The sequence below is a fragment of the Mustela lutreola genome, chromosome 12 (assembly GCF_030435805.1).
Source record: "Mustela lutreola isolate mMusLut2 chromosome 12, mMusLut2.pri, whole genome shotgun sequence".
Taxonomy (NCBI): Eukaryota; Metazoa; Chordata; class Mammalia; order Carnivora; family Mustelidae; genus Mustela; species Mustela lutreola.
In genome coordinates this window covers 426,357-449,565 of record NC_081301.1, presented here as the reverse complement: position 1 = coordinate 449,565, position 23,209 = coordinate 426,357, and the positions used below count along the sequence as shown (strand labels likewise).

The window sequence follows — 23,209 nt, the reverse complement described above, 5'->3', positions numbered from 1 at the left end:
AACACAACAGGGACGCCTGGCTGGCTCAGAGGGTGGTGTGTGCAGCTCTTGATTTCAGGGTCATGAGTTCAAGCTCCACGTGGGGTACAGAGTTGACTTAACAAACACAAGACAGCTGACCCACACTGTCCACCTCGCCCTGCTCCCCCTCAGAACCACCCCGCCCGCCGCCAGGCACTCTTACCGCGTCTTGGATGCAGACCTCCAGGCGCCCATCCTGCACCACATAGATGCTGGTATCCGGCTCCCCTGGCTGGAAGACATGTTCTCCTTCGAGCAACTGCACAAAGACCATGTGTTTGCAAAGTTCCAGGAACAGCGGCTTCTCAAAGTGGCCCAGGACCCTGTGAAACCACAGCACGTGTGGGAGACCTTCCAGGAAGGACAGAAGGAGGCTGATGGAGATCTGGCCATTGCCACCGTCAGCACTGGCCAGATCCGCAGAGCGGGGTTCACCCCCGCCTTTCGGCACTGGCCACCCGATCCACGTCAGGACCAAAGCGGAAACCTCGGGCATTCCCATAAACTGCTTCTCCATCAGCTTAAAGAACGCCTGAGGCATGACTGAATCTGAGCCAGAGGCATGCACAAAAGCCCGGGACGGCAAAGCAGCGCTAGAAAGAGGAACAGGGTTTCCAGGCAGAGATGGGAGTGAGTCCGAGGCTGAAGGCTGGTAGCTTCGACGCAGCCTCGCGCTCCCCGCACCTGCTCGGAGTCTCCTCCTGAACAGGGAAATGCTGGCAAGCATCCAAAACCACAGGAGAGAGCACGAGGGGCTGCACGGGTGGCCCCAGGAAAGGGAGCACGGCCTGGGCCCTCCTGCAGCGGCCTCCTTGTCTTACCGCACGTTCTTCAGCATGTACAGAACTTCTGACGGCAGGTGCGAGTTCTTCACGTCAAACTCCGTGAGGTCAGCCTCCAGCAGGGAGGGCGGGGGCTCCTTCGGCTGCAGGGCTGGGTACTCCTTCTTAAAACGCAGAATCCTACAAAGCAGAGATCCACGCATGTGGAGCCCCCAAGCAGACGGCATGAGCATGGTGGACACAGAGGCAGGACAGCCGGGGGCAGCAGCGATGGCCAGCAGGCTCACCAGTGCCCTCCAGGGAGGGCAGCTGGGGCACGTGTGGTCCGAAGGACACTCCTAGTACCTCTTGGCCAAGGACAGCACCTTGGTCCTCTTCCTCACCCGCTGCCGGGGCATCGCCGTGCTACCCACAAGCGTGTGGGGCAGCGTGGTCACCTGCAGGGTAAAAGGAGAGGCCAAGGCCTGAGCCGGGACCTAATGGACCTGGCCTCAGCCTCAGCCCCCAGCACCTGCCTGCAGGCATGGCATCAGCTCCCAGGGTCTGGCCCTGCCTACCTGCCCAGCACGTGGGGACCATCCCTGGTACCGGAGACAGTGAAGCCCTCAAGAGAGCACCAGGTCCTCAGGCCTGTGTTCCCTCTGTGGGCAAGCCTGAGGCTCAGCCTCTCCTCTGTTACACTGACACAGCAGCCCCTTTCCACAGCCTTTAGAAAGCTGGCCCCAGGGCGGCTTGGTGGCGCAGCTAGTTAAGAATGTAACTCTTGGGGCGCCTGGGTGGCTCAGTGGGTTAAGCCGCTGCCTTCGGCTTGGGTCATGATCTCAGGGTTCTGGGATCGAGTCCTGCATCGGGCTCTCTGCTCAGTGGGGAGCCTGCTTCCTCCTCTCTCTCTCTCTCTCTGCCTGCCCGTCTACTTGTGATCTCTCTCTGTCAAATAAATAAAATCTTTAAAAAAAAAAAAAAAAAAAAAAGAATGTAACTCTTAGTTTGGCTCCAGTCATGACCTCAGGGTTGTGAGATCGAGCCCTACATCCGGTTCTGCGCTCATCATGGCATGTGCTTGGCGCTCTCCTTCCCTTTCCCTGCCTCTCCTGCTCATGCGCGCACCATCTCTCTCTACCAGATACATAAATGAAGTGAGCCCCGTCCTGTCCTAGCCCCCCAGCCCCCACTCCCCCAGATTCGAGTCCCTGCGTGATCATCCTGGGTCTAGAAAGTCTTTGCCCCTTCACCACCCCCAGGCTAGCTCATCTGCCCCTCGGTAAGAGTGCAGAGCGCTGCTTCCTGGATGTCAGCAACCCCCCATGGGCAGCCACTGCCCCTCTGCCCCCCGAGCAGCGCCTGCCTCATGGTGTGAGCCATGGGTGAGAGGCCCCGACTCCTCCTTCCCTCCGGGTGACCTGGCACCACTGGGCCACTCTCCTGTCCTCCTCGGCCCAGGTCTGGCCACTGCAGTCCTCGGCGGAACCACTGGTTAACTGTCTCCCAACTCGAGCCCGTGCAGTTTCCTTCGAGACCTGCCTGAGGTCAGCGCACGTGGCCCTCACTAAGCTGAGGCGACCGTGCTTAGGCTCGAAGCCAGCGCCACGGCCTGTCGGCAGCGTCGGGACACCTCCATGTCACCGCCTGAAGCCAAGAAGATCGTGAAGTCCACACAAGGACTCACAGGACTTCCCTATGGCATTTCTTTATTTTTTTTAAAGATTGTATTTATTCATTTGACAGACATGGCAAGGGAGGGAACACAAGCAGGGGAGTGGGGGAGGGAGAAGCAGGCTCCCTGCTGAACGGGGAGCCCGATGTGGGGCTCGAACCCAGGACCCTGAGACCATGACCTGAGCCGAAGGCAGAGGCTCCACCCACTGAGCCCCGCAGGTGCCCCTGCTGTGGGATTTCGAGTTCGCTACAGAGAACGCATAGTAGCTGCGAACCCAGGGCGAGCGGCAAGGAGAAGCCGCTCTAAAATGCCAGCAGCTACTCGTATTTCAAGCAGGGCAAGCCCTGGGCAGTGTTGAGTCCCTCCTGCCCTCAGGAGGTGGGAGGGGGCCGGGGCTGACCGGGAAGGACTGGACCAGGCCATCTCTTCTCCACGTGGAGACTGATGCTGACAAGGGAGGCCTTCCCGTGTCCACATCTCGGCAGGACCCCCGATTTCAGCATGGAAGCCAGGACATGCTGTGCCCCAGGACACAGGCCGATGAGGCCTCCGTCTCTCCACACTGGTTATCGGTCTCTGAGGGTACAGAGGCCGCGGCGTTGCAGGGTGAGGGCAGCCACAGGCTGCTGGGGGCCCCACTGCGCCGGGGCCTGTGGGAAGCGGCACCGGTTACCTTCCTCATGATTTTCCGGCCGTAAAACATCACTTTGTCTCTTTTCCGGAACCTGTACTGAGGAGTGGGCTGTACCTGTCCTGCAAGGGGAGAGAGGGGGTTGCTGAGCCATAGAGAGGCAGGAGGGTTCTGCCAGGCAACCCGTAGATGTGCACACCGAGCCTATCCTGCCCCTGCTACGGCACACAGTGTGGGGAAAACGCATGTGGCCTCTTGGGCCCGGGCGGGCACAGGCTGGCTCACAGGGAACAGGACTCGCGTCATTTCTTACCAAAGTCTTGCTCAGAAACGTGAGCCAAAAAAGCTGGGGACATATGCAAATCCCATGGGTCCAGTGTGCACAGCCTCGGCTGGGACAAGGCCGGCAGTTCCCAACAAAAGCTTCCACAGGCCTGAGAGCTGCACCCAGGAGCTCCGAACGTGGGCAAGACACCCAAACCTCCGCCACCCTCCCAAGCCCTTGCCCCTTACCCCTAGAGCTGGAGTCTGTAGCGAGATACTCACGGACTTGGCTAACCCTTCTGTACACAAAAAAGACAGTGACGCCAACAAGAGCCAGGGCCAGCAGGGCTCCGATCACAATCCCCATCAGCTGGGCAAGGTCAAAGACAGAGCACCCATCAGCAAGACGGCCAAAGAGCCCCTCCCCACCCTGGCCACAAAGGAGCAGCCTGGAGCGCAAGGGGCCACGAACCCCAGGGCCCCCCGCCACCAGGAAGCACTGGAGGTGGTTACCATGGTGGACTGTGAGTGCTGCTCCGGCAACTGCAGGCTCCAGGATTGTAGGGCGGAACCCAAACAGAAGTCAGCCTAGGGCAGAGCACTGTGGTCAGGAAGGGCCAACACAGACATGGCCCCGGCTGCACAGGGCAGCAAGAACAGAGCTTCTGGCTAGGGAGGGAGCCAGCAGCCCAGGAAGAAGTGATCTTCTGGGCTGCTGAGGTCCTCTGAGCACGGCTGCTCAGGAGACAGAGGAACCTGTCTCCCACGGTGACCCACAGGACACGGGGACAGTCAGGCAGCTGGGCAGGGCCAGGAGCTGTGCTGTGTTGACCACAAATCACAGGCATCTTTATCACATGTGAATCCTAAATCTTCAGCTTTCAGGTCCCTCAGACCCAAGTCTAGAGGAGCAAGGCCGGCTGGCCACAGGGGGCGTGAAGGCCATCCCTCAGTGCCCTTCGATGACCAACAGGACTGTGTACTACTGGCAGTGGGGCACATGGAAGCCGACCACAGCAATGCTCAGAAACCCGGAGGAGCCCTCTGGATTTTGAGAACCCTGAATACCAGCTCACAGCAGGGAAAGGTTATGTGCCTGCCGCGCCCCCCAACTCCCAGGGAAGGAGTCAGTGCGGCTTCAGAAGCCCAGACCCAAGGGACGGAGGAGGAAGAGAAAAAAGCAAGCACAGGATGGTGAATGGGCAGATGCCTGGGGCCACCTACATGGATATTGGCGGATTCCCCAAAAACATGAAAACAAACGAGAAAAAGCAGCCAAATAAGCAGCCACTCCAAGTTCCTCCTGGTATCCACAAACCTCCCCGCCAGGCAGCCAGGAACAGAATGGGGCAGGGGCACCTGCTAACTCTTTCAAGCCCCAAGTGCCAAGGACTAAAGTAGCTTGTCCCATCCTCAGAGAGAGCAGCCGATGCAGCATGGAGGCCAGAAAACCCAGTGAAATGGAAGGGCATTTGGAAAAAAGGCTCAAGAGCAGAAAGTTGCCGCAAACCAGGATAAGCAAGTGGCCCAGAAAACCAGGTCTTTGAATTTGGTTCAGCAGACAAATAGAAGCAGTGAGAGCTTCCTCCTTCAGAGCCAAGACACAGAGCCTCTCCTGGCCCAGAGTGTGTGCCCAGCTGTCGCCAGGACAGGACCCACAACCCACTCTTCACTTAGGTGCGTCCCTTGGAGCTCAGCCACCCCGTCAAGGACAACAAGGATAACCCAGGAAAGGGACACACAGGTGGCCCATAACCTAGTCATGCAATCTCCCATACTGAGCGTCTCAGGCGTTCCAGAGTTGTTTTAATGCATCCACTTTTCTGCTTTAGGAATAAAGGCTTTGTGATACGGCTACAAATATTCCACGGAGAAAACACTCAAGTCAAAGCAAGCAAAAGTCCTAAGGGGACGCAGGAACTGACCGTTGTGACCTCAGGGGAAGAAGTGGCAGGGTCTCGACTCTGACAAGGGGACAAAGGGGCCCAAGCTGCCGCTCCCACTCAGCTGACTCGGAGGCGCTGCCCACAGTGCAAATGTGGAAAGGACCCTTTCTCCGGGTCCAGAAACGCCCCTCCCTGGCTGTTCCGAGGCTCTGATTCATCCCTGGAACCCTCCAGCTCCATACCTCTGGGCTGGCATCCTCCTCTTGCTTCATGGCTAAAAATGAAAAAAACAGTCAAGGTGAAAAGAAGAAAGACTGGTTCAAAGGAAGGCAACTGTCCTGCCAACTCATGCTCACGGGGCAGAGCAACGCTCTCAGCCTTTGCTGCTGGGCTCCTTTTCTCTCTGAAGTCGGCTGGACTGAAAGGAAGCCCTGATGGAAAGCTGTGCTCTCCACCAGAGCCACTCCCACCTCTGCGAGCAGCTCCCCGGCTGCCCAGGAACCCACAGCTGCGGCCAAGTCCCGTCCTCTCCCAGCCGGTCAAGGGCAAGCGCCGGCGGCTCAGCCAAGGCCTAGTGTGGCCAGGAGCTCCCAGGACCACAGGGATGGGGCTGTAGCTGGGGGCAGGACAGGGGTGCACACGGTGCCACAGGGCAACTGTGAGACAACCTCGTGGCCTGCCTCAGGGGGGTTTCTAGCCAGTGGGCTGGAGTCCTCAAGGTGGATGTGTCCCCTTGAGAAGAGGGAGGAGCTTGGGGAGCTGGTTCACCTTGCCGCTATCCAGTGGGGAGGAGCCAGGTCTGGGGCTGTCCCCCGTGTGTCCCAGCCCCTCAGAAAAGCAGCAGCAACAGAGGGCATGTCTCTCCCAAAATCCCAACCAGAGAAGTCGGGCGCAGAGGGCAGACGCCGGGCCAGAGTGCATTTGCTCCTGGGTCAAACGTCCTGTGTCCTCTGCCACCCACATGGAAAACCCTTCCTTCTCGGCCGAGTCTCCCGAAGGGCCAGCAGCGCCCGCCCCCGGCCCGGAGGCCCCGAGCTCAGGGCCCGCCCCCGCGAGGGCACAGACAGCACCCAGCCCGACAGACGCGGGGCGGGGGCTGCAAGGTCGGGAAGGCACGGGGCGAGCGCCCGTCCAGGTTGGGGGCGTCGGTGTCGGAGGACATCAGAGCTGGGGAGCCTCGGCTGGACAAGCGCCGGGCTGGCCGCCGTCGGGGCAGGAGAGCCGCGGCTGACGGGCGACAGAGTGCGGGGTTTGGGTTTGGGACCAGCGAGGCCGGGGGCTCGAGGGTTACTGGTGTCGGGACTGGGGGCCGGGGGCTGACGGGCGTCGGGTCGGGCCTCACGGCTGGGGGACCTCGGAGCCGCGGGCTCGGGGTCGACGGGCGTCGGGGCTGGGGGTGCTGGTTAACGTCCGGGGCGTGCGGAGGACTCGGCTCCGCCTCCCACCTGCGCCTCCCACCGCGCAGGGCCGGGCGGCCGGTGGGGCAGTGTGCGCCCCGGCACGGGCTGGGGGCGCTGACGGACACCCTTCCTCGCACGGCCAGACCCAGGCCCCCGCTGCCTCCGGGCGCTCTGCGGCGACTCACCGGACCGCGCGCTCCCGACGCCCGCGCTCCCGTCACTACCCGCCGCCGCCCGGCTGTCAAGGTCGCTCCTCCTCGCTCATTGGCCGGGGCCCAGAGGTCCCGCCCACTCGCAGGGCCGAGGCTGTACATTGGACGCAGCGCCACCAATCGGAGCTACTCTTGCTGCGGCGCGCGGGCCGGAAGCCGCGCCGGCCGCCGGAAGCCGCGCGCACCGCCGGAAGTCCCCTGGGCCGCCGGAAGCGGGGGCCAGCGCGGCCGGCGGCGGTGCGTGCGGGGCGACCGGGGCGCTCGCGGCGTGCAGGCTTCGGCATGGGCCTTCTGAGCGGGGCTGCTCGCGCGCTCGTGCGCGGCGCGGACCGCGTGAGCCGCTGGACCAGCAAGCGGGGCCCGCGCACCTTCTACAAGGGCCGCGGCGCCAAGGGCACCGGCGTCCGCGGCCGCAACGGGAAGTTCGTGCAGGTCCAGGAGATGGTCCCGGAGCTGGTGGTGCCCGAGCTGGCGGGCTTCCGGCTGCGGCCGTACGTGAGCTACCGCGCCCCCGCGGGCCCGGACGCGCCCCTGACGGCCGAGCAGCTGTTCCGGGAGGCCGCGGCCCCGGCCGTCGAGGAGGACTTCAGGGACGGCACGCTGGACCCGGCGCGGCTGGAGAAGTACGGCTTCGAGCCGGCGCAGGACGGCAGGCTCTTCCCGCTCTACCCCAGGAACTTCCCGCGCTAGCGGCCGCCACGCGGGGCCCGCTCGCCCGCAGAGGACGGCGCCGGGGCAGACCACGCGCTCCGGGGAGGGCGGACGCCTGGATAAACGCCGCTGCACCCTAACCTCGGCCCGGAGTCTTCTGTCGGGGGGGCGCGCCGCCTGCTCACACGTTCCGTCGGGAAAGAAGCCTAAAGGCGGGCGGGGGTCTGGGCGGTCTGGGGGCGCCGGCCCCGCGGCCGCCCGGAGCAACGGCACAGGCTTGGGGGCGCGGGGTGGGCGCCGGCCGCCTCGGTCCTCGCGCGCACGCGGCGGGTCGCGGCTCTGCCCGCGCGGCCCCACCGCGCCCCGCTTCTCCCGCGGCCGCGGTCCGGGTCTCGTTAGGTTCCTGCCGCCGGGCACTAGAGGCAGGGCTCGGTCCGCCGCACTCCCGTTTGGGGCCGAGGACCCGCGGCGCTCAGTGCGTGCACACTCGCCCTCGCTCGCCACCCCCAGGCTCACACAAGCACTTCGGGGCCGAGGAGGGGCGACCTCTGTAAACGTCGCTTTCAGGGAAGGCACACTTGGAGGGCGCCCGGGGGGCTCACTCGGTGAAGCGTCTGCCTTCAGCTCAGGTCCTGAACCCAGGGTCCGGGCTCTCTGCTCGGCGGGGTCCGCTTCTCCCTTCAGCCCTCCCCGTTCGTGCTCATGCTTTTTTCTCTCAAAAATCTTTTAAAAAAGAAAGTGTGGGAGGTTGGGGGAGCCTGGTGGTGGTATTGAGGGCACGTAGTGCAGGGGGCACTGGGTGTGGCGCATAAACAATCTTGAAACACTGAAAAAATAATAAAATCAGGAAAAAAAAGAGAAAAGCACACTTTCCTTTAGTTATTAAATCAGTATGAAGACCTGAACGTCCAATTCACACGAGACTGACCGGTCTGAGAGCTGGGAACCAAGACCCTTCCACTCCTTGCTGTCAGGCAGAGTCACCGCCTTGAAATGCCCCAGCAGATTCAGAGAAGCCAACAGCTTCTCTGACTGTTCACGCTGCAGAGCCCATGAAGTGCACTGGGCCGGGTGCAGTCCCCTGCGGACGAGAACACCCAGTGAGAGGGTCTGAGGGTCTGCGTGCAGTGCATTCACAATCACACTCTGGGTTTTATTTGTGGAAGTAGCCTTTCTGACTTCAAACCAACCAAACTCTTCCCTAGCTCAGCTGCTCTCCCACTTCCAGAGGTGAAGAACATGATCATAAAAGGAGCAAGTGGCTAGGAGGTCAGTGTTCAAGGTCGCTGCTTCCAGACAGAGGTCACAGTCACAGACCTTGGTCCCTGCAGGGTGCCGCCAGTTCCCACTCTTCGTCGTGTCCTCTGCGAGTGGCTGGAGAGGGGTCCTCCGTTTGCTGCCACTCTGAAGTCTGGAAGGACCCTCTTCTTTGTCCTCTGCTAAATGATGACCAGAGGCTGCTGGTGACTGGTGTACAGCCTTCAGGCTACAGAGAGGTGCCGCTCTGGCTCCTGAGTTGCTGCAGGGAAAAGTCCCCAAGCAGCACGGCTCGTGGATCTCTGACAGGCTGCCAGAGTAGAGCCAGGACCAGTCAGCTCCATACACCAAAGAGTTGGGCAACGTGTGAGACACAGAGACCGTGTAGGCTTCCTGCTTCTCCTCTGGAATAAGACCAAACATGTGATGTTACCCAGGGTTGATCTCATCACTTAGAACCGATGGCCCCTGCCCACTCTCAAAGGGAGACTCTGCTAAAAGCAGCCACTCATTTGTCAGCAACCACTGTGTGTCACGCAAAGGAACCCTTGAGATGTGACAGATGAGAAGAAAACAGACCTTCACCTGCAGTGAGTGCACCCTGTGTGCAGAGAGCAATCAGCATGGCCCCAGAAGCACGCGGGCGAGGATGCCTTTCCAAGCGGGCAGACTTGGCTGAAGTCTCTCAGTGAAGACTTCAAAGCAAAGGACAAAGGGTTAGCTAGAGGGGAGTGACAGGGATGCACAAGAAACGAGAACAAGCATGTGGGAAACGGAGAGCAGGACACATCTCGGCGGCCACAAACAAGTGTCCAGGCAATGCCACCAGGGAGCGGCGACACATGTCTAGAGTGCCTGCTCCATAAAGTCTGGGTTTGAGCTTGGAAAGGAGTCACTAAAGAGTTTCAGCAGAGTTTTCCTGATGGTGAGTCCCTATGGCACCTTTGAGGCTGGAGGGCAGGACTGGAAAGAAGTCTTGCTGCAGAAGGTATACAAGCGAGGCACCTGGGTGGCTCAGTGGGTTAAGCCTCTGCCTTCAGCTCAGGTCATGGTCCCAGGGTCCTGGGATCGAGCCCCACATCGGGCTCTCTGCTCAGTGGGGAGCCTGCTTCCCTTCCTTTCTCTCTGCCTACTTGTGATCTCTGTCAAATAAGTAAATAAATGTTAAAAAAAAAAAGAAAAAGAAAAAGAAAAAACTGATACCAGACACCAGGGTGGTGTGGTCGGTTAAGCGACCGACTCTTGGTTCTGGCTCGGGTCATGATCACAGGCTGTGAGAGCCCACGTCAGGCTCCGTGCTCAGCACAAAGTCTGCTGAAGACTCGCTCTCCCTCCCCCTCCGCCCCTCACTCCTGAACATGCATGCATGCTCGCTCACGCTCTCTAACATAAGTAAATAAATAAAAAAAAGAAAATAGAAAATCTTTGCAATTATAGTAATAATTTTGTTCAGGCAAGAATCATCATGTGTTGAGTGAAAGTCTGATGAAGAACACAAAGGTTCAAACACTCTAACCACAGACTGATTAGTACTAATTTCACAAGGAAAAACATATTTTTATAGTGAAGAAGCCCAGAGGAGACCTCAGTTAGCCTCATCTGCGGGAAAAAGACAAAGTGACATCACGTGGCCCCCGACGAAGCCCACTAAGGAAGGCAGAACATCATTTTTGTAACGTTCCTGACAAAACCCCACAAACCCGCAGGGGAGACACACCAGACTCCGAGTTAGGAACGGACTGAAAGCAAGAAGACAGTGCAGACATGCTGTGCCAACCGCAGCCGCGAGAGGGCACACATGGCCCGGCTGCTACCAGACGGGGCGACCTGAACCCCAGAGTCCCTAAGCTGCAGGAGGGACCCTCACAACCATGCACGTCAGTTAGGAAAATGCAAACAGCATAAATATACAAACACCGAACGACAGAGCCCCCAAATACACAAGGACAGGCAGAAACGCGGGAAGAAATTGACAACACAAGCAGCCGAAGACTTCACTGCTCACTTTCCATGACCAACAACAGGGGCACTTGAGAGTCCGGCTCTGGGTTTCAGCTCAGGTCATGACCTTGGGGAACTCAATGCTGGGTGGGGGTGTGTGTCCTGCTTGAGATTCTCCGTCCCTGTGCCCCTCCCCCCACAGTGCGCATACATGCACATGCACACACTCTATCTTTCAAATAAGTAAAAAAAATCTTTAAGTAAATAATAATAATGAGAAAATATGAAAGACATTAAAAAAAAATAATGAACGATCAGTGGAGCCTGTGACTCTTGATTATGGGTTGTGGGTTCAAGCCCCACATTGAAAAAGAGATTTTTAAATAAAAAACTGATGTACAACCAGACAGAAAATCAACAGGCCCCTTGAAGAGAATCTGCAGAGCACTCCGCCCACAGCCACTGAACCCGCTCTTGTGAAGGGCATGCAGGACGCACTCTGGGACCAACCACACACAAACCCACGCAGCAAGTCTCAATAAATTTAAAAGGAACCCACAAAGGGATGAAATTAGAAATCTGTGTCAGAAATTTAGGACAGGGGCGCCTGGGTGGCTCAGTGGGTTAAGCCTCTGCCTTTGGCTTGGGTCATGATCCCAGGATTCTGGGATCGAGCCCCGCGTCGGGCTCTCTGCTCAGCGAGGAGCCTGCTTCCCTTCCTCTCTCTCTCTGCCTGCCTCTCTGCCTACTTGTGATCTCTGTCAAATAAATAAATCTATCTTAAAAAAAAAAAAAAAAGAAATTTAGGACAGTCAAAAGTGTGGGATTATGGATGCCTGGGTGGCTCAGTTGGTTAAGCAGCTGCCTTCGGCTCAGGTCATGATCCCAGCGTCCTGGGATCGAGTCCCACATCGGGCTCCTTGCTCCGCGGGGAGCCTGCTTCTCCCTGTGACTCTGCCTGCCACTCTGTCTGCCTGTGCTCGCTCTCGCTTGCTCTCTCTCTGACAAAATAAATAAATAAAATCTTTAAAAAAATAAAAAAGTGTGGGATTGAACAACACACTCATCAATAACTAATGAGTCACAGAAGAAATCACAAGGGAAATTAGAAAGTACTTTTTTTTTTTTTAAAGATTTTATTTATTTATTTGACAGAGAGAAAGATCACAAGTAGGCAGAGAGGCAGGCAGAGAGAAGGGGAAGCAGGCTCCCCGCTGAGCAGAGAGCCCGATGTGGGGCTCGATCCCAGGACCGTGGTATCATGACCTGAGCCGAGGGCAGAGGCTTAACCCACTGAGCCGCCCAGGCGCCCCTAGAAAGTACTTTGAGATGAATGAAAACATACCGCAGCCCAAAACTGATGGCACACAGTGAGAGCAGGGCTCAGAGGGCAACGTCTCATTAAACACAAGACCTCACATGGCTTTCAGCTGAGAACTGCACGTGTGTGGAACTACCAGAGCGGACACGCGACAGACGGCGGAACCAAAGACACAGAACAGGAAGCCGGGAGCACAGCCCCGCGTGGGGACAGCGGGCCACACAGCCACACGGAGGAGGTAGAGGTGGCGTCTCTCCGTCGCTTCTTCACGTGAACGAGGAGGGAGGGGGAGTCACAGACTGAAACTATGAGGAGGGAAAGGGGGCGCTGGGGGCTTGAGAAGAAAGAACAAAATGTGCCAAAGTTCTGCCAGTAAAGGACGACTGGCCAGAGAAAGGTCACGGTTTGCCTGGTAACTCGGAGAACCCACCGTTAACACCAACCTAGAGAGCCCCCAAATGGGTCAGGCCCATGCGGAACTGGGTGCTGCCCAGAGAGCGGGAGCACGCGGGAGACAGCTGAAGCGCGCAGACCAAACTGTGCACAGGCAGGAAAGACGTGGCAGAAAGTGGGCCAAGGACAGCTAGAGAAGAGACCGCTGGTGACGCTTCCAGAGCAGAGTCCTAACGGGGCAGAGGACAGCTAACCAGTGGGAGGTACCCGGGTGACTGAGCTGGTCAGGCGAGGACTGTGGCTAAGAAGCAGAGCACCAGCCTGAGTTCAGGCCTGGCCCAGCTATGGGCCTCGGAGGGACTGGGGTGTGAGCCTGGGAATGTGCAGGAGTTGTCTGGCAGAGCCAGGGAGCAGGGACACTGGGAACCCCCACCCCAGGCCTGCCGGCCACGGGGCCCCCACTCGCCTATCGCCTTCTGGCAGTTGAAGATCTGAAAGCCGCCGTGCATACACGCTGCCAGGAGCAGGTGGTGGTGGAAAGGGTGCCACTTGAGCCTCCACACTCCGCCCTGTGCGGCCATGTCTGCGAATGGCTCCTTCATGTTCCGAGTGTCCCACAGCAGAACGTGCTCGTCGTAGCTGAAACCCACAGGGAGCACGCAGGAAAACCAACAGCTGCTTTTCCCCCAAACCCCCTAGGCACAAGGGCCACCTCCCAGGGACACCCATGCCACTCCTTCCTCTGGGAGACAGTCCCTTCCCAAGCCCCGCTCTCTACACTCTGGCGGAACAGCTGGGCCCGTCCAACAGCACCTCAGTGGTCCACAGGAGGAAGGGAAGTGAAAGCGGGAAGACGGAGCCCCGGACAACCTGAAGGGACTCACCTTCCCGTGGCCAAGATGTCCTCCTGGTGGGGGCTACTTTGCACGCTGCACACGCCCATGGAGTGTCTGTGGGCAAAAGTGCGAGGTCTGAGCCGGCGCCTGCGCAGGGTCCCAACCCCAGGGGAATGTCCACAGAGGAGGCAGGGGGCGCTGGTGTTACACGCCCAGGGCTGGCCCCTTGGTAACTCACCTCTCGCTAGTGAACACACACGTGCCAGGCTTCCTGGTGTCCCAGCCTTTCAGAAGCCCGTCGTCCCCACCTGTTCAGAAACAGAAAGGCCCGCTGACCACAGCAATGACAACAGGACGCAGCCACTGCCCCCCAGGGAGGACACTGAGGCCATGGGCGATCCCGTGGTTTTGGAGGCCGGCAGGCAGAAGAGCCCTGTGCTGGAACTGTGTCTTCAGACTTGGAGAGGGCCCCCATGGGGAAGACAGGAAAGGCTGAGGGGCTTGGCCTAGAGGAATAACAGGGAAGGCCACGAAGTTAGGGGAAGAGTTGTCAGGTCACAACCTGGCTGAAGCGGCCGCTTCGCAGGCTCCAGCAGTCAGTGGTCCTGGCGCCACAAACCCAAGCTCCCGTAGCAAAGAACTCTGAACAGGAACTGTGGGCAGGAGGCGGCAAGCAGGAGCACTTCTTGTGTTTCTGGAACCTTCAGCCCACCCCCACGTGTTTTAAAGAGAAGTGCCCTTTGTAACCTTACAGTAGAAAGCAGCCCTGCTTGTCTTAGGGAACTGAAAAAATAGGAAGAAAGGGGAAGCTGGTCCCATCATCCAGTCTTTAGAGAAAAGCAGCAACAAGACAGAGGGTACTGGGGCACCTGGGGGCTCAATCGTTGAGCGTCTGTCTTCGGCTCAGGTCAGGATCCCAGGGTCCTGGGATCGAGCCCCGCATCGGGCTCTCTGCTCAGCGGGAAGCCGCCTTCTCCCTCTCCCACTCCCCCTGCTTGTGTTCCCTCTCTCACTGTCTCTGTCAAATACATAGACAAAATCTTAAAAAAAAAAAACCAAGAGAGAAAACAGATAAAGGGGACGTGTGGCCCTCTCGGAGGAAGGGGAGCAAGGCTGGCACGCGGCCCACGGGGACAGGGAAGGGGAGCAAACTAGAACACCTGGGTCTGCCCAGCGCGTCCACTCACCGTCTTCCCTCCCACATACCCACCTGCCTGCCGCCTGGCCCCTCCGCGCAACCTGCCCATCAACCCTCTCTGAGCACGCTCCAGACTCCCACAACAGACGGAAGGGAGACGGGAGGAACATGGCCTACAGCTAAGGAGACTGACCGAACCGGTACGCCAGGCCTGAGGCCTGCGGGAGAGCCTCCGACGGGGGCCGCCGTCTGGTGGCAGACTCGCAGGGAGAGCCGGTAGTGGCTTCTTCGCCCGCTGGTCTCTCCTGTCTCACAGCACATTCATCCACCAGGACACCCCGGTGACCCGCCGCACACAGACAGCCAAACTCCTACGGCTCTTCCCCGCGCGCTACTCCCAACTTGGTCTGAGGCCTTTTTGCCACCACCTGCGTGGCAGGTCTCCGGGCTCTGTCCCCATGTCCCTGCAGGTGCGCTCAACACCTTAGTGGAGACGGTCCCCTTGGATTCTAAGATGGAAGTCAGGAGATGCCACCCTCTGCCCAACATCCTGCTGTGGCTCCCAGTTCATTCTGTAAAAAAGCCAAAGTCCTCCCCTTAGCCTGTAGGGCCCTGGGGCTTTGACCTCCCCACCTTCTGTCTGCCATTCCTCCCACCATTCTGGTCCTACAGCTCTCCCCATGCAGCAGGCTCAGTCCTGCTCGAGGCCTCTGCCCCCAGTGACCGTGCTGTGACAGGAGAGCCGGCACCTGCCCACACCCCAGTACCCCCACCCTGCTCTACCCTTCTTCTTCCCAAAGCACTGATCACCTCTGAGCTGCTCTGCACTGTGCCATGCCCACTGCCCGTGGCGTCTCTACGTACGCTCCGTGAAAGCAGGGACTGCTGTCCGTCCTGTTCACTCATGATCTCTAGCACCTAGAACACTGCACTGACACAGCACACGCTCCATCAACAGTCGGTGAAAAAATACGTTGGTGCTGAATCACGAAATCGCACCCGCCACGATACCCTTGCTCTGAATGAGCTAAGCCTCAAGGTGGTACTAATCCAAGAACGGGAAGACCTAAAAAAATTAAATCCTGGGGTGCCTGGCTGGCTCAGGCAAAAAAGCATGTGACTCTGATCTCAGGGTTATAAGTTTGAGCCCCACCCTCGGTGCAGAGATGCCTTAAAATAACTAAGAAAAATTTCCTTAAAAGGAAGAAAGAGAGAGAGAGAGGAAGGAGACGGGACGAGGTCTGCTTAAGCGACCAACACGCAGCTGTTTCTGGAAGACGGGGCCCGCAGCGGAAGTCAGGAGAGCGACAATGCGGAGAGAGAAGAGCACCAGACAGAGGCCGGAGCAAAGGGAGGAGCCACCAAAGTAGAACAAGGAGCAATCCGCAGGGGAGAAGTCCAGGGTAACTGAGGGAAGACTGTGCCAGTCACACGGGAACGCAGCTGAGAGGGTGCTGGGGCGCGCACCGAGGAGCCGAGTGGTTCTGGCGGAGAGCGGGGGCCACGCACTTCCTGACAGTCCGAGAGAACGTCCCCGCCCTCGGCGCGCTGTGAGGCCCAGAGCACGACTGGCAACTGGCCGCAGAGGGACGCGAGGGTCAGATCTTTCCTCTCCCTCTCTGCACATCCAGGAGCCCTTCTGCCTTCTCCCAGCGGCCAGCGGCCCCTGCCTCCCATCTCCCACGAGCCCTCTCCACTCGGCTGAAAGGGACTGATCGCAGACGCCCGGCTCCTGCCCAGTCCAGTTCGAGGAACTTCTCACCCTTGCATCAGGACCTGCGCGCACACTACCCACAACACCAGGGAACCAAGCCCCTCCTCCCGGCCTTCTCTTTGGGAAGGTAAACTGGATCCAAGAAGGGAGCGTCACAGTCAATACTGGACGCGGAAACAGCAGAGGGAAAGACGGGAACTCTGGAGCACGGGACCAGATACCACGAGCGGCAGGAGGCCGGGCTCTGCGGCTCCAGCACGCGGTCAGCACCACCCGAGACCCCGCAAGGCCCGAACAGCGAAGTTGCGAGTACCAGCTACAGCTTTTGCTCCACGGAGGGTCTTCAAGGTCCCAACATGTCCAGAGTCACGGCCCTGACACGAACCACACTTGCCCCTCCCTCCCTCACGGGGCCCACACCCAGCAGAGAAGTACCAACCTGAGTACACGATTTCCGTCCGCCAGTAATCAAAAGCAGCGATCCAGGCCTCAAAGTGATGGGCAGGCCACGTGGCCACCTCCTGCAGCCCTGCCTCAGTCACCTCTAGCAGGTGGAGCTTCCCCTTGGAGTCGCTGCTGATGATTTTCAAGGGCTGGTCACTGGCTCTAGACGCGGGGAGCCAAGGGAGAAACCGAGCTGAATTTATGCACTGACCCAAACTCACCCCCCTCTTCTGGTTCCCAGTGGGTGACACCTTGCGGTATTCATGGGGTACCTCATGCGGAGAGGTTCCCCATGGACCTGGTCTGTGGACTTGCCTGTTAAGACGTTTGGGCATCTGGCAGAAACTACCACTGAACTTGTTAAAATAAACCCGTGTCAGCTTTTCTTGATGAAAACACTGTTCCTTTTATCTGAGAAGCGGGAATGTGTTCTCTCTGGATTAGGACTGGTAGTGACATTCCCCGGTCTGGGAGGCTGCAATCCAGGCTGCCTCGAGGTTTCAATCTCTCTTGCGTGAGAAGAGCAACGAGGCCCTAGAGGAAAGCCTGGGGTCGCTCACCAGCACCGGTCTTACCTTTCAGTTCTCCCAGTGGACCAGTCCAGAGACAGGGCCAGACACTGCTTCCCCAGGGCAAAGCTGGAAACCGGCTGCAGTGTGTAAGCATTCTACCGGAGAGAAAGGAGCACTATCTAAGGGAAACAGGCCAGAACCCCAGAAAGACAAGTACTCTAGCTCAGGTGGCCATCACTCCCTCCTCTACTACTAGACGAACAAAGCGTGTTAGTCCTTGATCCATCACAGAATGAGAGAACACTTTGGACCTGGCCCCTGCTCCTAGACGCTCCCACACCTGGGGGAGGAGCACTCCTCCACGCGACCCGAGCGGAAGCAGGTCTCCCTGCCCTTCGCTGTCCGTACACTCCTAGACACGGGCCCCAGGAAGCACCACTGACAGACACCCCCCACCTCTCCCCGCCTCAAGGGATGCTGGGACACTCTGTCTTCAGGGACAGTGACATCAGGATCTTTCTGCTAGTTTCCATTTCAGAAGCTGCAACTAGCCATTAACCACAGTTTCTCTTTTCTAAGACTTACGGAAGCATCTTATGACCTAGACAAGCTGGACGATGCTTACCTCCCTTAAAAGGCTCCTAGCAGGCGGCTTCCTCAAGGTCCTCTCTGAGGGTGATCTGCTCTTGCCAGAACCTGGTTCATGGGCCCACAGTCTTCCCCAGATTATTCCCTCCCTCCTTCCTCAGACAGGGCTGCAGCACGGCTCTTTACACACAAGCCCTCGGCCGCCGTAACTCCAACAGCAAGTGGACCTGCTCCAGCCCGCCTGCACACCCGTGCTGGTGTGTGTCCCTCCCACCGAGTCAGGGCTGGTCTTGGGGGCTCTGCCTTCCCTCGACGACAGGACTCCCCTATTCTCCCGAGCCTCTGACCGTCAGATGCAGTCATTTTGCAAACACGTGACCAATACCAAACAGTCTGAGAAAGCCACAGGGGAGACACATCCCTTCCTGATTATGCGTGACAAGTGCCACTTTCCCATAGGAAGTTCGTTGCTATTCTTGGCCCCAGCAGCATCAGCCTAAGAACGCTGGTCCAGGCTTTCCATACAGAAGAACTGTCAGACCCACTGACAGGTGAATGAATGGACACCCTGTCACTTCAGCCCTTCCACTGGGGACACATGGGTGACTTCTCAGAGTCAGATGCAGAACCCCGTAATTTAAAACAGACCCCATGCTAGATTAGAATGTTTTATGATAAAGTTTGCCACTGAGCAGAAATCATGCCACAGAGAGGTTTGCAGCAGCACAAACCCTCTCTGTTCAGATTCTTTCCGACCCCCGACCCCCAACGCCTGGTCCTAGTCACTGACCTCAGACTCCACCAAGCGGAGGAGTTCTATGGACCCACCAGCATCTGCCACGCCCAAGAGGGCATGGCCAGCCACGAGGATGTGGCACCTGTGGGGAGAATTCATACGCCAGTCAGAGCACAGGACGCACCCAGGGCACGGAACAGCATTACGGACCTCAGGAACTTACTTAAATTTCAGCTCCAAAACCAGGCTATATCCTACAGTTCTGTTCAAGACTCCTCTGCTTATGAAGCAGAAAATGAGCATCACCTGCCAGACTCCCACCGACCCTAGAACTTGGAACACGACAACTGAAAGGAGCCCCAGTCTCCAGTACCCTCCCAGGGCCAACAGGCGGGCACAACAATAAAGAAATGAAAAAGTCCAGACGTTTCCCCATCTTACTGAATGCTGGCAGGCATCAGGCTCCCTGATTAAATGAACAGATACCCATGACGAGTTCCAGACGAGAGGGATTTTTACCAACATCATACCATTTCATGTCCAGGATTGCAGAAGTGTCTCTTCTTTGGACCTCGAGCAGGGGGCGAGCAGAGTTGTCCTCATTGAAACTATACAAGTAGAGACGACCCAAACGGGTTTGAGGCTCATCAGCATCCGGTCCACTCTACGGAAAAGGCAGATGTATTCTCTGATTACCCTGATAGATACCGAAGAACCCAAGGGATGCGAAAAGGAATCAAAGGAAAGAAAAGGTTGGCCAAGACTCTGGGACTCTTGTGGCTCAGTAAGTTAAGCCTCTGCTTTCGGCTCGGGTCGTGATCTCAGGGCCCTGGGATTAAGTCCCCTGTCTGGCTCCCTGCTCAAGAAGGAATCAGACTCCTCCCTTTGTCCTCCCCCACCCCCGCTCATTCTTTCTCTCTCTCAAGTAAATAAAATCTTAAAAAAAAAAATAAGGGGGCGCCTGGGTGGCTCACTGGGTTAAAGCCTCTGCCTTCGGCTCGGGTCATGATTCCAGGGTCCTGGGATCGAGTCCCGCATCAGGCTCTCTGCTCAGCGGGGAGCCTGCTTCCTCCTCTCTCTGCCTGCCTCTCTGCCTGCTTGTGATTTCTATCTGTCAAATGAATGAATGAATGAATAAATAAATAAAACAAAACAGACTCTGGAACTCTACCTGGAAGCAACACCCCTGATTTTCTGCAGAAATGTCTCTTCTCGTGTTATACAATTAGTGGGTAGGCACATAAACTCTGCTGGGCTCACCAAAGAATTTTTTTTTTAAGATTTTTTTACTTATTCATTTGACAGTAGGCAGAGAGGTAGACAGAGAGAGACGGAGAAGCAGGCTCCCTGCCGAGCAGAGAGCCCGATGCGGGGCTCGATCCCAGGACCTCAGGTTCATGACCTGAGCTGAAAGTAGAGGCTTAACCCACTGAGCCACCCAGGTGCCCCTAGAATTTTTTTTTTGTTTTTAAAGATTTTGTTTATTGGGGCATCTTGGTGACTCAGTGGGTTAACTGTCTGCCTTTGGCTCAGGTCATGATCTCAGGACCCCGAGATCACCAGCCCAGCCAAAGGCAGAGGCCCAACCCACTGAGCCACACAGGTGCCCTTTTTTTTTAAAGTTTTATTTAAATAATCTCTACACCCAATGTGGGTTTCAAACTCATGATCCTGAGATTAAGAGTTGCATGGTCTACTGACTAAGCCAGCCAGGTGCCCCTAGAATGCTCCTTCTAAGTGGACTTCTAAGAACCAGCTATGGTAGGGCTGCTGCAGGACCCAGTCAGCCCTGAAAGATCCTGGCTTCTGCAGGTTGCTGGGGCACCAGTTCCATTCTTAAAAGCGGCCTGGTTTGCATCTGAATAGATGCCTTCAAGAGATTAGATATAGCTCCTTCAAATTCCCATTTTCTCTTTATTCTAGACTTCACCCATAAACGAGCCACACCTGTGTATAAGGGACTTTCAAGACACCCATTCCCAGTGCCAGGCTGGCTCAGTCCATGCAGAATGCAGCTCTTGCTCTCATGGCTGGTGCAGAGATTACTTACATAAATAAACTTTAAAAAAAAAAAAAAAAAGTCCCTGGGGCGCCTGGGTGGCTCAGTGGGTTCAAGCCTCTGCCTTTGGCTCAGGTCATGATCCCAGAACCCTGGGATAGAGCCGCACATCGGGCTCTCTGCTCTCTGCTCACGGAGTGCCTGCTTCCTGCTCTGCCTCCTTGTGATCTGTCAAATAAATAAATAAAATCTTAAAAAAAAAAGCCCTTCTACTCTACCTTCTGACCACAAGGCCACTGTCCCGTCTCCTTCTCCTGTGTGACTCTTCCAACCTTCCCCACTGCAGGCCCGACGGGCCCCAGCCGGTCTGAGCTCTTTCCCCGCCCTTCCTGAGGCGTCTCCTGGAAGAGGCGCGGACTGCTAGCGACTGGAGCTGCCGCCTGGGGAGCGCGGACCCAGAGAGCAGCGGCCAAGGCCGCCGAAGGCAGGAGGGCACCGCACACCTTGCTCTCAGCGTCGGCGCGCGGGTCCTCGGGCTTCCGCAGCTGGTAGGTGCCGCAGACCAGCAAGTGCCTGCAGCCTTCCAGCGGGCACCACTCCACCGAGTCCGCGGTGTACTCCGTGTCCACCGCCTGCAGAAGCCGGACGCGACTGCCCGGGCCGCAGGAGTCAGACCCGGACACAGCGGAGACCGGGCCGTGAAGGGGGGGTGGCGAGGCCAGGTTGAGAGCGGGGGTCGGGGCCGAGGTCGGCGGGGAGAGCGGGGGTCGGGGCCGGGGTCGGCGGGGAGAGCGGGGGTCGGGGCCGAGGTCGGGATCGGAGTCGGGGCTGAGGTCGGCGGGGAGGAGAGAACGAAGTTCCGGACCCATCCTCTTTGCTTCCGCACTCGCCCCCACTTCCGGGGCACCGGGGCGGGACTTCCGGCCGCCGTTGTCGCCGCGCGAGAGGCCGGGCTGCTGCGCCCCCTGCCGGCGGACCTCCGCGGGCTGCACGCGGGTCTGGAGGCGACAGCCCAGTACCCAGACCGAGTGGCTCCTATAAGGGCGGGAGGGAGGGGGACCGGGGGAAGGAGAAGGGAAACAGGGCACGGAAGGAGGGGTGAGCGGGGTCCGGGGTCGGCCCCAAAGGGGCTGGGCCATGCCCGCCCTCTGTCCCTCAAGGCCATCCGAGGGGGCCGGGACCCGCGGACCGCCAGGACCAGGAGAAAGGAGCCAAGGCCAGCTGGGCGTGCCTGATGCGCGGCGGTCCGGGTGGTGGACAGGAAGGTGGACAGAGGGCCTGGGGGAGAGCCCGCGCCTGGGCCCAAGGGGCAGTCTTAGAACGTAAGGGAGGACACCGCGCAGCCCTGGGAGGCTGAGGTCAAGAAAACCAGGAACTACTACAGCCCAGGTCTGGGGAACGTGAGCTCTGGACGTTAAGGATGGACTGAAGGTCTCTCCAGAAAGCTGGGAAGTCCTGTCCCGCAGCACCAGACAACGTGACATTTGGAAACAGGGTCTTTACAGAGGTCACCCGGTTGAAATGAGGTCATTACGGTGGGCCCTAGTCCAACAGGACTGGTGCCTTTGTTTTTAAGATTTTATTTATTTATTTGACAGAGAGATGACAAGCAGACAGAGGAGCAGAGAGAGGGAGAAGCAGGCTCCCCGCTGAGCAGGGAGCCTACTGTGGGGCTCCATCCCAGGACCCTGGGATCATGACCCAAGCTGAAGGCAGAGGCTTTAATCCACTGAGCCACCCAGGCTCCCCTTTATTTATTTATTTTTTAAGATTTTTTTATTTGTCAGAGAGAGAGAGAGAGCGCACAAGCAAAGAAGTGGCAGACAGAGGGAGAGGGAAAAGCAGGCTTCCTGTTGAGCAAGGAGCCGATGTGGGGCTCCATCCCAGGACCTTGGGATCATGACCCCATGACCTGAGCCGAAGGCAGACACTTAACCGACTGAGCTGCCCAGGTGCCCCTGACTGGTATCCTTCTGAAGGGGTGATTTGGTCTCTCAAGGACAGACCCACACAGGGAAGATGAGGTAAAGACGGAGGGTTGGTACGATGCATCCACAAGGAGGGAATCCCCTGAAACTGCCAGAAGCTGGGAAAGGTCTGGAACACACACACCTTGTCTTCAGAGGGGGCACGGTCCTGCCAACACCTTGATTTGGGACCTGTGACCTCCACAAATGGGGTGATACATTGTTGTTCTGAGCCACGTAGTTGTGATACTTTGTTGGGATGACCCCAGCGAACCGGACAGGCTGACTCTGAAATCCCCACTCCCCACGGATACCTGGGGACCCAGCCTGCGGTTCGGAAGCAGGGCTTTGGCTGGAAATACAGCTGTGAGCCAGCAGGTCAGAGGGCGGCTGAGCAGAACCACAGAAGAGGCTGGTGGAAAAGAAACAGGACTGTCCGAAATGGCTGAACCACACACCTGCACCTGGTACAAGAAATGGTCAAGGGGAACCTGGATGGCTCAGTCTGTAGCGTCTTCAAGCTTGATCTTTGGGTCGGGAGTTTGAGCCTCACATTGGGTTCAGATTAAAAAATCTTAAAAAAAAAAACAAAAAAAAAAACAAAACCAAAAACCACCTGGGTCGCTCGGCTGGTCAATCGTCTGCCTGCCTTCAGCCCAGGTTATGCTCGCAGAGTCCTGGGATCAAGTCCCACATGGGGCTCCCCACACAGCAGGGAGTCTGCTTCTCCCTCTGCCCCTCCCCCTGCTTGTGCTTCCTCTTCCCCTCTCTCAAATAAATCAAATTCAATTAAATTTTAAAAAGTCAAAGTCAAGGGGCATCTGAGTGGCTCAGTCAGTTAAGCATCTGCCTTCAGCTC

At 57.9% G+C, this 23,209-nt stretch overlaps 3 protein-coding genes across 8 annotated transcripts in view; 1 reads left to right on the top strand and 2 right to left on the bottom strand.

The window, feature by feature from the left end:
• Nucleotides 1-6,913, bottom strand: part of PNPLA7 (patatin like phospholipase domain containing 7) — a 57,563-nt gene extending 50,650 nt beyond the window's left edge. For all 3 annotated transcript variants that reach the window (XM_059142395.1, XM_059142396.1, XM_059142397.1), the window contains exons 1-8: nt 6,827-6,913; nt 5,484-5,515; nt 3,869-3,943; nt 3,638-3,725; nt 3,134-3,213; nt 1,149-1,240; nt 843-983; nt 185-344 (exon numbers count right to left, since the gene is read on the bottom strand). In XM_059142395.1, the coding sequence (XP_058998378.1) occupies nt 185-344; nt 843-983; nt 1,149-1,240; nt 3,134-3,213; nt 3,638-3,725; nt 3,869-3,943; nt 5,484-5,513 (666 nt within the window). In that variant the 5' untranslated portion in view covers nt 5,514-5,515; nt 6,827-6,913. The remainder of the gene's footprint in view (nt 1-184; nt 345-842; nt 984-1,148; nt 1,241-3,133; nt 3,214-3,637; nt 3,726-3,868; nt 3,944-5,483; nt 5,516-6,826) is intronic.
• A 139-nt stretch (nt 6,914-7,052) lies between these two features.
• On the top strand, nt 7,053-7,642 carry MRPL41 (mitochondrial ribosomal protein L41). The gene has a single exon (XM_059142409.1). The coding sequence runs from the start codon at nt 7,136-7,138 to the stop codon at nt 7,541-7,543; it is 408 nt and encodes a 135-aa protein (XP_058998392.1). The 5' UTR covers nt 7,053-7,135; the 3' UTR covers nt 7,544-7,642.
• A 713-nt stretch (nt 7,643-8,355) lies between these two features.
• Nucleotides 8,356-21,278, bottom strand: DPH7 (diphthamide biosynthesis 7). 4 transcript variants are annotated; one of them, XM_059142398.1, is made up of 10 exons: nt 20,887-21,278; nt 20,662-20,784; nt 18,915-19,048; nt 18,439-18,526; nt 17,124-17,215; nt 16,544-16,710; nt 13,491-13,560; nt 13,301-13,366; nt 12,883-13,055; nt 8,356-9,165 (listed from the first exon to the last, which is right to left on the bottom strand). In XM_059142398.1, exons 1-10 carry the CDS (start codon nt 21,250-21,252, stop codon nt 8,711-8,713), a joined length of 1,734 nt encoding a protein of 577 aa, XP_058998381.1. In that variant the 5' UTR covers nt 21,253-21,278; the 3' UTR covers nt 8,356-8,710. The 4 variants fall into 4 exon arrangements, with proteins under 4 accessions (XP_058998381.1, XP_058998382.1, XP_058998384.1 ...); XM_059142400.1 differs by lacking the exon at nt 8,356-9,165 and adding an exon at nt 9,172-9,456; XM_059142399.1 differs by lacking the exon at nt 20,662-20,784.
• Nucleotides 21,279-23,209: the final 1,931 nt, after the last annotated feature.

Excerpts from the sequence above, each read along its gene's own strand:
- DPH7 (XM_059142398.1), bottom strand. The coding sequence starts at position 21,252 with ATGGGTCCGGAACTTCGTTCTCTCCTCCCCGCCGACCTCAGCCCCGAC. Across the intron at positions 20,785-20,886 it reads GCGCCGACGCTGAGAGCAAG|GAGACGCCTCAGGAAGGGCG; the intron begins GTGTGCGGTGCC and ends CGCCTCTTCCAG. Across the intron at positions 17,216-18,438 it reads TCCGCTTGGTGGAGTCTGAG|AATGCTTACACACTGCAGCC; the intron begins GTCAGTGACTAG and ends TCTCTCCGGTAG.
- MRPL41 (XM_059142409.1), top strand. The coding sequence starts at position 7,136 with ATGGGCCTTCTGAGCGGGGCTGCTCGCGCGCTCGTGCGCGGCGCGGAC.